Source organism: Magnolia sinica, chromosome 17 (assembly GCF_029962835.1).
Source record: "Magnolia sinica isolate HGM2019 chromosome 17, MsV1, whole genome shotgun sequence".
Classification (NCBI taxonomy): Eukaryota; Viridiplantae; Streptophyta; class Magnoliopsida; order Magnoliales; family Magnoliaceae; genus Magnolia; species Magnolia sinica.
The window spans coordinates 20,239,415-20,254,253 of NC_080589.1; the positions used below are offsets into that span (position 1 = coordinate 20,239,415).

Below are 14,839 nucleotides of genomic sequence, written 5' to 3' on the forward strand. Positions count from 1 at the left end.
TGAGAGCGAACCCCGAGAAAGTTCGTGCCATAGTTGAATGGCTTGAACCGCACAATATTCATGAGGTGCAAAGTTTTCATGGCTTGGCAACTTTTTATGGGCGGTTCATTAAAGGATTTAGCTCCATTATGGCTCCCATCACGAATTGCATCAAGAAAGGGGAATTTGTATGGACTAAAGTTGCCTCTAAAGCTTTTAAGGAGATTAAGGGCAAGATGAGCGAAGCCCCCGTCATGCGCCTTCCAGACTTTTCTAAAGTCTTTAAGGTCGCATGTGACGCATCTGAGGTGGGTATAGGTGGTGTGCTCAGTCAGGAAGGGCACCCCATTGCTTATTTTAGTGAGGAGTTGAATGAGGCAAAGCAACGATATTCCACCTATGACAAAGAGTTCTATACGGTCGTCCAATCCTTATGCCATTGGCGGCATTATTTATTACCGCAAAAATTTGTCTTATTCTATGACCATGAAGCCTTACGTTACCTCAGTTCCCAAAAGAAACTAAACCCTAACCATGCTAAATGGGTCCAATTTCTTCAGGAATACTCTTTCGTTCTTAAACATAAGGCTGGGGTCGAGAACAAACCTGTTGATGCCCTTAGTCGTCATGTGGCGCTACTCCAAAGTATGAGAGTGGAAGTGACTGGGTTTGATCGGCTGAGAGGAGTATCCTACATGCCCAGACTTTGGTGAGTTGTATGCGTCACTGCAAGACAGTCAGTCGACCGACAGTCGCGGGTTTGTCATCATCGATGAGTTCCTATTTAAAGGTGACAGACTTTACATTCCTCGTGCCTAACTCCGTAATTTCCTAGTTTGGGTACTTCATGCAGGAGGGGTAGCTGGTCATTTGGGGAGGGACAAGACAATTACCCTTGTGGAGGATAGATTTTATTGGCCAAGTCTCAAGCGAGATGTAGCCCAGATTGTTGGGCAGTGCAGGACTTATCAACTGACAAAGCAGAGGAAGCAAAATACAGGATTGTATACGCCTTTGCCAGTACCCCATGCTCTGTGGCAGGATATTAATACGGATTTCATGTTAGGCTTACCGAAAACTATCAAGAAACACAATTCTTTATTTGTGGTCGTGGACCGTTTTTCTAAAATGGCTCATTTCATTCCGTGCTCAAAAACGTCAAATGCCTCCAATGTGGCTAAGCTTTTCTTTGGGGAGGTAATGCGTTTACATGGTCTACCTAAAACTATAATGTCTGATGATAATGTACGCTTTATGAGCTATTTTTGGAAGACACTATGGCACATGATGGAGACAAGGCTTCAATTTTCATCTGCCTATCACCCTCAAATAGATGGTCAAACTGAAGTTGTCAATAGGAGTCTTGGAAATCTGCTTAGATGTCTTGTGAGTGATCACGTCCGAACTTGGGATACAACTATAGCCGAGTTAGCATACAATAGTTTCATCAATAGGTCCATAGGCATGAGTCCATTTGAGGTTGTGCATGGCTATAAACCTAGGAAACCTATAGATCTCATACCTATGTCTGTGTCCCATAGGCCATCTGAGTCCGCACATGAGTTTGCACGTCATATACATGAGTTGCATAGTGAGGCAGGAAGCAAATTAATGTAAGTAATGAAAAATACAAAGCGTTTGCTGATTCTCATCACAGGTTTCATGAATTCCAAGTAGGAGATTATGTCATGGTTCGCAAGAGGCTTAAGCGGTTCCCACATGGGGCCGTTAAAAAGTTACAAGCACGTAGCGCAGGACCATACAAAATAATGTAGAAACTGGGTCTTGATGCGTATGTAGTAGACCTTCCACCTACCATGGGAATTAGTTCTACTTTTAATGTGGAAAATCTAGTACAATACAAGGGTTTTGCCACTTCACCTGTTGATCCATCCACAGACCCTCCCATAGACCATGACCTAGTCCCAAATCCATGGCCCTTACCCGACCAATCATCTGAGCCATTACCACCTTTATCTTCCTTGCCTGCTCGAAGTGAACAGATAGAAGACATACTAGATACACAAGCAGTTTCCACTCGACATAGAGGATTTCAGAAATTCCTTATCAAGTGCAAGCACGGGCCGATCTCCGACACTACGTGGATTACAGAGGACGAACTACAGCATTTTAGATCTAGACATTTTGGAGCGTTACAAGAGTTTTAGTCCGCCAAAGGCGAACTCTTCTCAGTCGAGGAGAGTTGATGAGGACATCACGTCACGTACACCCCCACGTATGTATCAGAGGAGGAGGCAGGCCGCACCACTTTACCTGTGGCTAGGCGAGTACCCGTGATCGTGTTGAAGACCCCATGTGCATGTGCGAGCAACTGAAAGACCCCACAGTAGGAAGATGCGCATAGGTTGTTTTATGGAGTGATCCGAACCGTTGGATCGGAGGGACGCGACGATCGGGCCATTGGATCGCATCGATCACATGATCGGGCCATTGATCATTGATCGTCCACATCAGTTTTAGACTTGATCATACTTTAGGATTTAGTTTTTTATTATTTTCTATTTGGACACATTATGGGTGTTTTAGTTGATTTTATTTAGACTAGGGTTATTTTCGTTAAAGCTCACAATACGGAGATTTTTGTAATTTTTGAAACTTCTTGGATCTATAAAAAGAGGAGGGCGTGTGACCTCTCCCTCCTCAAATTTCGTTATTAAAAAAGAGAGAAGCTCTTGCTTTCTTCTCCCATCTTCATGCGATTTGAAGATACTTCCATGCGATTTGGAAAGAAGATTGGTACAAGGCTAATCTTCACCAACAGAGGTGCGAGGTCTCCATCTATCCCCACACCATCTTCATTCTCTTCCCCATCCAGGTATTCTCTTCAGGTTCTTAATTCTCTCAACCCAAATCTCCGTCTTCTCCCAAACCCAACTTTTCCATACCCATCCCCAATCCAAACCCTAACCAACCTAAACCCATCCTCCCACGCCACACGTGTGACCATACGGCTACACGTATGAAACCCACCTGCCCCTTTTGGTTTCCCACCATTATTATATCAAAAACCCTTTCTTCCATCCCCGAAACCCTAACCCTAAGCCTAAATTTCCTAAATTTTCCACTTTCCCAAATTACCAAAACCCTAATTTTCACCCTAGGTTGTATTAGGTTTCCTATTTTGAAATAGACTATATCCTATGCTAAATGGATGTCCTTACATCCATTAGATCCTCGTTTCTTTTTTATTTCAATGATCTTGAGTTATGATGTTGGTAGCTTAGGCTAGGATTATGCGTGGTTTTCTTTTGATTTTCATGATATTTGTGATGATTATATCGATATTTGTATTTTTTTAATAAATATCTTAATTCGGCTATTTGATCTCACATGTTACTCAGTTCATGCATCAGTCTTGCATCAATTATTCTCTCTCTCTCTCTCTCTCTCTCTCTCTCTCTCTCTCTCTCTCAGACACATTCTTTGCGGCTTTTTTATGATTGTGAAGGTTTCTAAGCCACTTTTTACCACTTCTTACTCATTTTCAAAAAAAAAAAAAAATTGTGGATATCACTTTGGTGTCGTTTTGAGGTAGATCCAAAAAATAGGTAAAAATCCTTCCCTTTTTTGTTTGTTTTCTTATTAATTTTGTGTCCCTTCAACATAATATGACAAAAATCGACCTAATTATGCTTGATTTGTGTTTGATTTGAACATATTGTTTCATTTCTTTATTATATTTTTACAAAAAAATTAGGAATTTTCTTTTTCCTTTTTTTTCAAATGTTTTTTTATGATGCATGAATAGCATGTGCATAATATAGATCCATTGATTCATGCATGCAATAAGTTGGTTTGTACATTTTGTATATTTGGGTAGTTTCCATTTTCTCATATATTGGCTAGCTAGGAATTCTACTTTTAGATTCCATAGCTTTTATTACAGAATGTAAGGACTTATAATAAGGTCAATGGCCTATGGAATAAGATAAATTGATTGATATTTTCTTTAAGTAATTTTCTATTTCTCTATAGTAGTTGTTGAAGGGGGGATCTCTAGTTCAAGACTAGAGGACTATTGAGCTTGCTCATGGTTTTGCATTTGCGGTCTCTAGCATTCGACTAGAGGATTGTTGGGTTCTTTCCCACAATCTCTTTCTTCTTTTCTTTGATCTGTTTGCTTCCCCTTTCGGGGTTTGCATTAGCTCCCCTCTGAAGGTTATCCACAGTCAGGATCCGCTTGCGGCCCACCAACCAAGCAAATGAAGCAATCCTTAGTGGTGGTGGAGCACCGTGGAACCAATGGTGGAAAGGGTAAGGCAGCGAAGATATGTAGAGAGGATCGTGAATATTCTTCAAAAGGGAGCAAATTGAGAACTTACCAGAAGAGTGACCCTTCCAAATCATCGAATCTGCACTATCCGATGCAAGGAGAACGCACTTGAGGAGATCTAAAAGATCTACAAAAACTCCCCAAACTCCTCATTTAACATATTCCTCTGACAAGGGGTCTCCACGCCACCGAGTCACCGATCACAGATAAGCAATCCACCACAAATATAAAGCGGTTGGGAGCAAGGCATGCCACCCTAGGGAATAGATCTTGCAAGGCACAGTCTCTAGATCAAATGTCCACCCAAAAATGAATGTGACAACCATTGCCCACGGCGAAAGCAATCGACCTACGAACTAGATGATCCAAAGCCGAAATCACTTTCCAAATGTGGGAAGCTCTATAAAGCGAAGATCTCTTCACAAACCAACCTCCCTCCTAAACCCCATACTCCTTAGCTATGATGGCCCTCCATAGCCTCCCTTCTTTTGAGCCAAATCTCCTCATCCATTTCCCAAGAAGAGCTAGATTCACTTCTTCCAAACAATTGATCCCTGCTCCCCCCTTTGCAATCAGCTTACACACCTCCGACCACTTCAACAAATGAAACTTTCTAGAATTAGAGTCTCCTTTCCAAAAGAAATCTCTTCTCATCCCATCAAGCCTATTCAGCACCTCCTTGGGACATTTAAACAAAGACAAGAAGTACCGGTATGTTAGAGAAGGTTATCTTGAGGATGGTCAATCGGCTTCCTAGGGAAAGATACCAGCACTTCCAAGACGCAAGCTTTCTCACCCTATCCCATAGATGCTTCGCAAGCTTCCCAATGCATAAGGGCAGTCCAAGATATGTCGTAGGAAAGGACCCAGGTTGACAACCCAAGGTGGCTGCAAGACGACATAACTAATCATTACACACATGCACCCTCAACATCTCAAACTTGGCGACATTAATCTTCAACCCCAACACCGCTTCGAAACAAACAATTAATTTCAGCAAGTTATCCACTGAAGAGCGAAAACTCCTCCACATCACAAAACAATAGCGTGTCATCGGCGTACTAGAGATGACTGATGTAATACCCATCCGCAAAAGTTTTGAATCCACAGAACAAACCATTTGATTCCCCTTCTCAAAGCATCAAGCTAAGAACCTCTCCCAAAACAACAAACAAATACGGAGATGACAGATCCCCCTACCTCAAGCCCCTAGATGCCTTAAAAAAACCTTTCGGGGATGCATTGACCATAATAGAGAAAGAGGCCGACTGGACACGTGCTTTCATCCATTCTCTCCATTTTCGACCACAACCCAATCTACCAGGCATGTAATCTAGGAAATCCCAATTAATAGGACCGTACACCTTTTCCAAATCCAGCTTGCAAACAATTCCGCTCCTCTTTTCTCTATACCTAGAATCAACACACTTGTGCACTATGAGAGCACTATCCATGATCTGTCTTCCCGCCACAAAAGCCCCCTAGAATTGTGAAATAATCTTCAAGAGAAATCCCTTCAATCTAATAGAAAGAATCTTGGTCAACAGTTTATACGGGGCTCCAATGAGGCTGATCGACCTAAAATCTTTGAGATGGGCAGCCCCTTCAACCTTAGGAATAAGGGCAATAAAAGACGCCCCGAGCTCTTTGGATAGGCAGTTGCGATCATAAAATTCCACTAAGAACTCCATAATATCACTTTTGAGGAAGTGCCAAATTTTCTATAAGAACGGCATTGGGAAACCGTCAAGGCGGCTTTTCCCCGCACATGGAACCCAAGGCCGCTTTGACCTTATCTTCAGAAAAGGGGGCTTCCAACAAAGAGACATCATCGCTAGCCATTTGCTGAAAATCAAGCTTCTCCAACCTTGGTTGCTTCCAATGGGCCCCGGAAAGAAGATTCGAATAGTACTAAAGGATGGACAATAGAATTGCAAACCTTTTCTTTGCCCGAGGTTCTAGTCTCATTAACAATCAAACTAGAGATTTTGTTTCCTCAAGCTCGGGCGCTAGCAATACTATGAAAAAACCATATGTTCTTATCCCCTTCTTTGAGCCACACGGCCCTAGATCTCTAACACCATTTGATCTCCTCCTCCTTTGAGCAATTAGCATATCTCAAAGATAGCTCTAATCTCCTATCTCTACCATCGGGCGAAAGATCTCCACTCTCCTCAAGCAAATCTAATTCCATAATCTCCCCCTCCTTGATATGCATGTGATTACAAAAATGTAGATAATCAAACCAAGAAGCATAGCCGAAATGGTGGAGAGATCTCACAATCCCCAATACAACAACCAAAAAAAGGTGATATTCACTCATCAAATTTGGCAGTGTAGATGGCAACCAAATGAAGAGATCAAGAACAGTATTTGGAAACCCACCAAAAGATTACAGCCCTCCCGATGGGTGCACTTTGAACCCTCCCAATAAATGGAGGTCATATGGCTCCTTATGAGAGAGAGTCTTGTCTTGCAAGTGGTGTGGAGCTCAAACGCTAGGCACAGCACAAAGTGGTCCCCGACTCCCTGCTATGGCCCACAACCAACAAAATAACATTTCATGACAAGAGAAAATCTGTTATCATGCACTTACCGTGGAAGTTCAATGAAAGAAGATCCCCCAAAAACATGTATGCAGTTCAGGATTGTTGATCTAGTGAGTGACCATATGGTTGAGCCCATAATCCCAATGATTGGGCAATCCTAATTGCCTGACCTTTGTGAGTTCCTCCCATTAATGCGGACTGTAGCTCTTCTTTTTTATTTTGGTAATCCATGCCTAACCATCCATCTATAAGCCACTGATTGGATGGATAATGAATTCCCCATAGTTCATCCATACCATATTTTCAGGGACATGGCTGACCCACATGATGACCCACCGAATCAACAGTTCCATTCACCATAAGCAGTCTTCCGTGAAGTGGGCATCATTTATGCACAGGAAATATTCATCACAGACCCTTAATAACCCAAATCCCAGAGCTAAAAATAAAATTTTAAAAATTAAAAATTAAATCAAATTTACTAAATGGGTATTCAATAGTTAGTGGCCACTGATCGTAATGTTCATTAACATTACATTGCAGGAAGTAATTCATCAGAGGCCCTCAGTAACCCAAATCCCAGAGCTAAAACCAAGAGACCCACCCTTCACCCCCCACAAAATTCAGCAAAATTACTAAATGGGCATCCAAGATAAATCATAAAAGTCAATTAAAATGACATTTCACAGCACCATGAATCGCACACCCTTAATAATCCATACTCCAGAGCCAAAACCAAAAACAATCCAAAAAAATCTGTAAAATTATCAAAAGGGTATCGATTAACGACTCCTAATGATCATAAAAGTCCATTAAAATGAGGTTACAGAAAATCAAGCATCACAGATTAATAATCCACACTCCATAAAAATCTGCAAAACAACCAAATGGGCACTCAAGGTAAGACTACTAGTGACAATACAAGCATGCTGTCATAATTTTGAAAAACTCGCAATATTTCCATGGGAAATTCATTAAAGATTATTATTGCAAGCAAGAAGATCGCAAGATTTAAAAATTTCGGCAGTTCTTAATTTTTCACAATTTTGTCGCCTGATAAATATTTAAAAGTTTCAATTAATTAATTTGTAACCATATTTTAAAATTTTAAAGTTATTTATTAATTTACATTTTAAATATTTATTTTCCGCGAGTTTAACGGATAATAATATCGGGAGAAGAAACGTTAAAATATGAAAATCTGCAGAGAAATTCCCCTGCCGAGAACGAGATTTGTGATTATGGATACAAAACCATTAAAAAAATTTGCATTGCAGCACATCGCACATCACATACTTGACAATCCAAACTACAGTGCTAACACCACAAACAACCCCAAAATTCGGCAAAATTACGAAATGGGTATTGTAGATACGACTCCAATTCATCAGACGAACTCCATCAGAACACTAGAAATCATCATCATTCCTCACAAACGGTGTCTGTTTTTTCTAACGTTTCTTTCTCTTCTTTGCAGAAAAGAGAAGGATGTAATCAGACCACAAAATGCGCTGAAAGAGAAAGAGGACTGACATGACCTTTTCTCGAACGCTGGTGGAAGCCCCATTCATGTTGGGAGAATGAGAGGGCTCTTCTACGACGCCATTAGAGCCTGCTTCGCCTTCCATTCCCTCTATCAGCTGTCTTTTTTTTTCCAGTAATTAATAAATAATGATAGTGGAGAGACCAGAGAGGGAGGGAAGGAGAGAGAGTGGAGCTATTTGGTACGCTGGCTGCGTATGACGCTTGATGCACAGGCGCTCAGAATTGTACACATGTCATAAATTCATTCAATCAAACCGACTAAATTGTGGATCCCACTCGGACTGCATTAGCCTGACTTATGGAGGACGCGGATGGACACGGTTTGGCCAGTGACGCTGCCACTAGCCAGGTGGCGAGTGGTCGGTGCTCTGTGGGCCCACCATGATGATATATGTAATTTATCCACGCCGTCCATTAATTTTTAAAGATCATTTTAGGGCTTGATACAAAAAATAGGCAGATCTATTACTCATGCGGACCGCAACTCCCAAAAACAGTAGTGATTGAATGTCCACCGTTGAAAATGTAATGTTTATTTGACGTCCAACCTATTGATCAGGTCTTATAAGGGAAATAGAAACATCAGCTTGATTCAAAACTTTTGTGGCCTGCGGGAAGTTTTTAATGATAAGCATTTACTCGACAGTATATGGCCTACTCGACGTTTGGATATACCTCATTGTTGAACTCATACTATAAATTGATCTGAAATAAATGGCCCTATAACAGGGATGAAACACGTACATCATTATGGAGCCCTCAGGGTACCGACCATTAGCCATTGGCTGGTGGTGAGGTCACTAGCTAATCCGTCTCCAACACATTGCCTGAGACCGAGTCGCAGGAAGGGACTCGGATTCTGTAGTGACCCCTCCGGTATCGGTCAGTACTTGTCAGAGCACTGTAGGCCACACCATGATACATGTGTTTCATTTACACTGTGGATCCCTTTATTCCCAATCATTTAATATTAGAATTTCAAAAAATGAAATAAATCCAAAGCCCAAGTAGACCACACTATAGAAAACATTGGAGATTGAATTTTCACCATTGAAAACTCATTTATTTTTTTTCCATCAAAGTTTATTTAACTTTATAAATAGGTTGATGTCAAACAAACATTAAGGTAGGCCTTAAAAAGGCTTCAACAGTGGTGATCATTATCACTACTTGTGGTGTGATTTGCTTTAGTTTTAAATTTGTCACATTTTTTACGGAAGTGCTTAAAATTAAATGAAAAAATGACAAAACATCATGGATAAATATATCATGGTGAGACCATACAGCTAGCGAGGGGTTACTATAGGAACACAGACTCCCTGTTGTCATGGGCAAGCATAGCTCACAAATCCATCATGTCCATCTAATTTTTGCAGGTCAGGTTAAGCCATTGGCCCAAAATTAAGTGAGGCTTAAAATTTAAATAGCCCATATCATTAAAATAAATAATAATAATAAAAGTGGGTAAAGAAATGCCTACTATTGAAACCTCCCTAATCCATCGTAATGTAATAAATCATCCAAAGTATTCATAAGGTAATTCCTATTGGGGTGAACCGATCTAAAACTTGTGTAGCCCGTATCCTCAGTGTATACTGTGGCATGGCTGGCATGGCCCACATGAGTTTTGAATTTAATTATTTTATAGGTTCTTGTCATAAGATCCAGCCTAACAGATATACTGAATAGATTTCTCATAAACATCACAGTAGGCCCCACCTAGTGAACGAACAGGTTGCAGCAAGCAATCCATGTCTACTCCTGAAGGCGACTCTTGCTGACTGAAATACGCTGGGGACAAAAAAGTATCAGATGGACCGTCCCGAAAAAAGAATCAGTCAAATCCAGGACTTATTGAAGTGGGTCAGACCACAAAGATCTGTATCAATCATTCTTAATATTTTTAAATTCACGCCAAGTAGCTACATCAATCTTGGACGGTCCCTAACTTTAATGAATTCATTTTTCCGGATGAGTGAATCAGATAGCATATGCACAAATAATGACGGACCCACATGACTCGGATGATTTTGTTAGCAGGACTTTTCATGTCAGATGTTTTCCATGTTGTGGCCGAACAGGTTTGAATCGGCCTGATCTGAAAGGCCCGTTACGGACACATGGCGGTGTACCTAATTGATAGGTTGGATCGGGTAGATTTCATGGACATGAAGCTTTTTTGTTACTTTCCTTTGACCGGGTCCAGGAAATCAGAATGATTGAACAATCCTCACGTTTGATGATTTTATCATTCTTAACGGTCCAATAAATAATGTACATGATCCAGGTAGGAGCTCTGTGCAGCCCACCGTAATATATGTCTTATCCACACTCTTTACCCATTTTTCCGGATCATTTTAAGATACGAGTCCAAAATGAGGTAGATCCAGATCTCAAGTGGACCACTTACCATTAAAAACTTCCTAGCCTTCCTACGAGGTTTAGCATGCTGAGGCTGACCTCTTCGTTTTCACAGGTACGGGTATATATTACATTATAAACAAATTGGATGGCAAATAAATATTATAGTGAGCTTAGGAAGGTTTTAATGATAATCATCATTATCACCGTGGCTAGTGTGGTCCACTTGAGATTAGATCTGCCTCACATGCCCATACCCTAGAAGAATAATAAAAATAATAATAATAAAAGGTTAACAATGTGCATAAACCTGTATAAACCCATACATCACAGTGGACCCATAAGGATAAGATTCAATATGGTTCCTGAACTATTTGGTTCAAGGGTCGTTTGGAACCATGGATTGGAGGGGATTGGAGGGGATTAGAGGGGGTTTCAAATCCCCTAATTATTTGATAGCATAAAGCAATTGGGGGTTTCAAATCTAGGGGTTTTCAATCCCCTCTTTAAGGGGATTTGTAATCCACTGGAAGAGCTTAAATTACACCTAAAATCATTTCAATAGTTGCAGGTGTAACATGTGTGTCATTATACACTATCATTTTATTGGGCACATGGCCTGGTTATGATGATTAGTACCGTCCAAACATTGTTCATGTAAATTAGCACCATTCAAACATTGTCCATGTAAATCAACGATTAAAATATCATTGGTTAGTTACCTGGACATGATCTTGTGCTTGTGGCTCATCCAAGACTTGGATTTTCATCATTTTTGGAGCAAAACATATATTTCAGCGTGCTTATCACAACCATTGTGTCAAAATTTACATATCACACTAATTAGAGATATTAAAGTTGATTTAGTAATTAAATTCAAACCCCTATAAATATATCATGGACAAGGATTTTTGGATTGAAGTTGATTCACACTCCAATGTGCTTGACACACTGGAATGATTGCAAATCCAAGGGGTTTCTAATCCTGAGGGTTCTGAATCCAAGGGTTCCAAATCCACGCTCACAAACAGCCCTTATAATAACTTGGAGCAGGTTAGTTTTTTCTAAGTGCCCGCGTGTCATCATTACACAGCTGTAGTATCAAAGATTTTAAGATTTTTTCAAGATTTTTTTCAATAGCGGCCTCTTCTTTTGGCTATAGACCGAAAACCTTCTACTGTTAAACAATTTCTTAATACACGCCTATGGCTCATACCTTTAGCTATTGAGCCACTCGCTGTGAGCTACCCATACGAACGGCGTTTTGTATTTTGGAATTTATGGAACTGTCCTCGTCCTACCCCACTCTACAATCTCCCCTACCTAATGTTGGATTCATGGGTGCACAATTAACCCCAACTATATGTGGGGCCCACCTTATTGTTTGTGAGAAATCCACTTTGTCCATTTGTTTTTCCATCTTATTGTAGCATGTGGGCCGAAAAATAAGGCAGATCCAAAGTTCAAAGTGAGCCCCATAGCAGCCTTAGGATTTTTCAATGGTGGACATTTATTCTCCATTTTTTTACTGTCGTTTGGCCTACAAGGCATGATATTAGCCTCATTTTTGGACCCATGCCATAAAACGAGGTGGAAAAATAAATGGACTAGGTGGATTTGTCACAAGCATATTGAGGCCCCACGAATGCTGGTGGGTGTTTGATCCCCACTATTTCACGTTTGTTTGGCTCACTAAGCTTTTTGTTATGGTTTTAAAAAATAAAAATAAAAAATTCTTACTTAAGAATGAGATGAAAAAAACGAATGGATTAAATGAATTTACCTTGAATATCATGGTGGGCCCCACCTTCAATCCATGGAGCAACCCCTCGTCCCCTAAACTTGAATGTGCATTCAAGTCTACTCTGCACATTAATACGGGATAACCTAACTTTGAATGTACGTGGTGCTCACTAGATGTTTGTGAGAAATCACCCCATCAATTTGTCTTTTCAGCTCATTTTAGAGCGTGGACCCAAAAATAACGCATACCAAAGCTTAAAATAGGCCTCATGATGGCCCCAACATTAGTGGCATTCAATCTCACTATTTCCTGTCTGAGACTTACTTGAGCTTGAGTCTGCCTCATTTTTTGGTCCATTTCCTAAAATGAGCTAGAAAATTAGATAGATAATGTGGCTTTGTTACAAATATCTTGTATCCCAATGAATGTTTCAATAGTGACTCCCTTTGATACACTTGAGCTTTCTGCATCAACCTCATTTTTGGGAAATCGTTTGGCAAATCCATGGACGGGGTGGATCTGTCATGCATAATCCCTATTTACATTCCGTACGATCTACCATCCAAAAAGGTTGACGAAGACCATCATGTGTTAAATTCACCTTGCTCTACATAATTCCAAAATTTAGGCAGACCTACGGCTTACTTAGCTGGACGACCCCACTGAAAGCAATGGCAACGGCACTTACAACTGAAGCTTTCTTACGGTCCAACATGTATTCTATTTGCCATCCAACCAGTGCATAAGGTCGACAATGACATTCTTGATTCATCCATGCCACGTGGATGGTGGAGGTTAGTTCAAAAGAGATGTCCATTTAATTAGCAAAGCTTACGTGTACCACACTTAAGGCCTGTTTGGCCAGGCGGATCCCACGGTATTAGGAGGGATGGGATCAGCAATATCCTGGAATAGGCATGACGAGCCAAACAGATCCGGTGAACTTGTCCTGAGATATGAGCAATTCCATGGATCTTAAGATGATCCAGTGACATCACTATTAGTACCTTAAAATTGATCATATTCCTTGGTTGGATGGATTGGAAGGTAAAATCACGGGATATGCACGGCATGCTAAATAGACCCAGTGAACTTGTCTCGGCAATTCCAATGGATCTTAAGACAATCCACTGACACCACTATCATTACCTTAAAATTGATCTCATCACTACTAATACCATACCATGGGATCTGCTCGGCCAAACAGGCTCTTAGCGTTCATGCATGAACATACACGTGGACCCTCCTATTTATTTGATAATGGTCGAGGTTGGGGTAAAAATGAGAGGGCAATAATATCATTCGGCAAAGGCAAAGCCATGAGAACAGTCAAGCAGTAATATCAACGGTGAAGTAGGGGTAAAACTGACTTTTCAATATTTAATAGCTCCACCCCTTAATCGTTCGTTAGTCTAACTGTCTGCAAGACATTTATGAAATAGGTAAGCTGCTTTTTATAAATAATTCACAGTAGTATGTTTTCAGTACATAACCCAAATGTCAGGCGACCTTTTCGAAATGAGTCCGGATCCTCTGTTATCAGGTCCACAGAGAATTCCTGATATCCTAATTCTCATTGGTCCATGTCATCACTTAATAAAATAAATAAATAAAATAAAAAATAGCTTCGGACGCCAAACCATTAGGATAACAGGAACGCTCTGTTAACATGATAACAGAGGATCCGACCCTTTAGAAATATCCCAAGTTTTTGAGTCGGGATCCTCTGTTACCATGTCAACAGAGAACTCCTGTTATCCTAATGGTACGGCGTACAAAGCTGTTTTTTATTATTTTTATTTTTTTAATGAATAGTGATGTGGGCCAATGAGAATTTAGGTATCAGTAATTTTCTGTTGACCTGATAACCGAGGATCCGGACTCGAAGTTTTTTCGTGGTAGCATTGAAGCGGAACCGACAGGGAAAGCTCTCCCCCATGGTACATTCAATTGCACGTGAAATTCAACACACAACCTTTTCTCAACTGCCAACGTGTCACATACGGTTGGTATCGGAGCCGTGGAAAAGGTGGGACTTACATCTAAGATCATTATTTATGAACATAAGTCCGATCCATATATTGGGTGGGCCACAACTCTATATTGAGTCTTTCCATCGGTTGTTTACATGTGGATTTAAATACTGCCTCCCATCCAACATCTGTATCGTCTGATTTTTCAAATCAACGTAATTATAGTGGGGCCCACCTATTTCATGGAACCTGTGTCCAAGATATGTGACACGTTGGCCGTATGAAAATGCTGCTGCGTACAGTAGGTACATATGATCATTTCTGCGCCCGAGCCTCGCGCCCATGTTCTGATTGCGACAACTGCATGCTGACAACGATTTCAGGGTCCTTTTGG

The 14,839-nt window shown here is 40.7% G+C and overlaps 1 protein-coding gene across 10 annotated transcripts in view; it reads right to left on the reverse strand.

The window, feature by feature from the left end:
• Positions 1–8,519, reverse strand: part of LOC131231641 (uncharacterized) — a 78,506-nt gene extending 69,987 nt beyond the window's left edge. For 3 of the 10 annotated variants that reach the window (XR_009164483.1, XM_058227901.1, XM_058227902.1), the window contains exons 1-2: positions 8,361–8,513; positions 6,659–6,802 (exon numbers count right to left, since the gene is read on the reverse strand). Coding sequence is in view for 7 of the 10 variants with exons in the window: in XM_058227901.1 (XP_058083884.1) it covers positions 6,659–6,802; positions 8,361–8,450 (234 nt within the window). In the remaining 3 variants the exon portion in view is untranslated. Of the gene's footprint in view, positions 1–6,658; positions 6,803–8,360 lie in introns of all 10 variants that reach the window. The other 7 variants (XR_009164484.1, XR_009164482.1, XM_058227903.1 and 4 more) reach the window with 7 other exon arrangements.
• Positions 8,520–14,839: the final 6,320 nt, after the last annotated feature.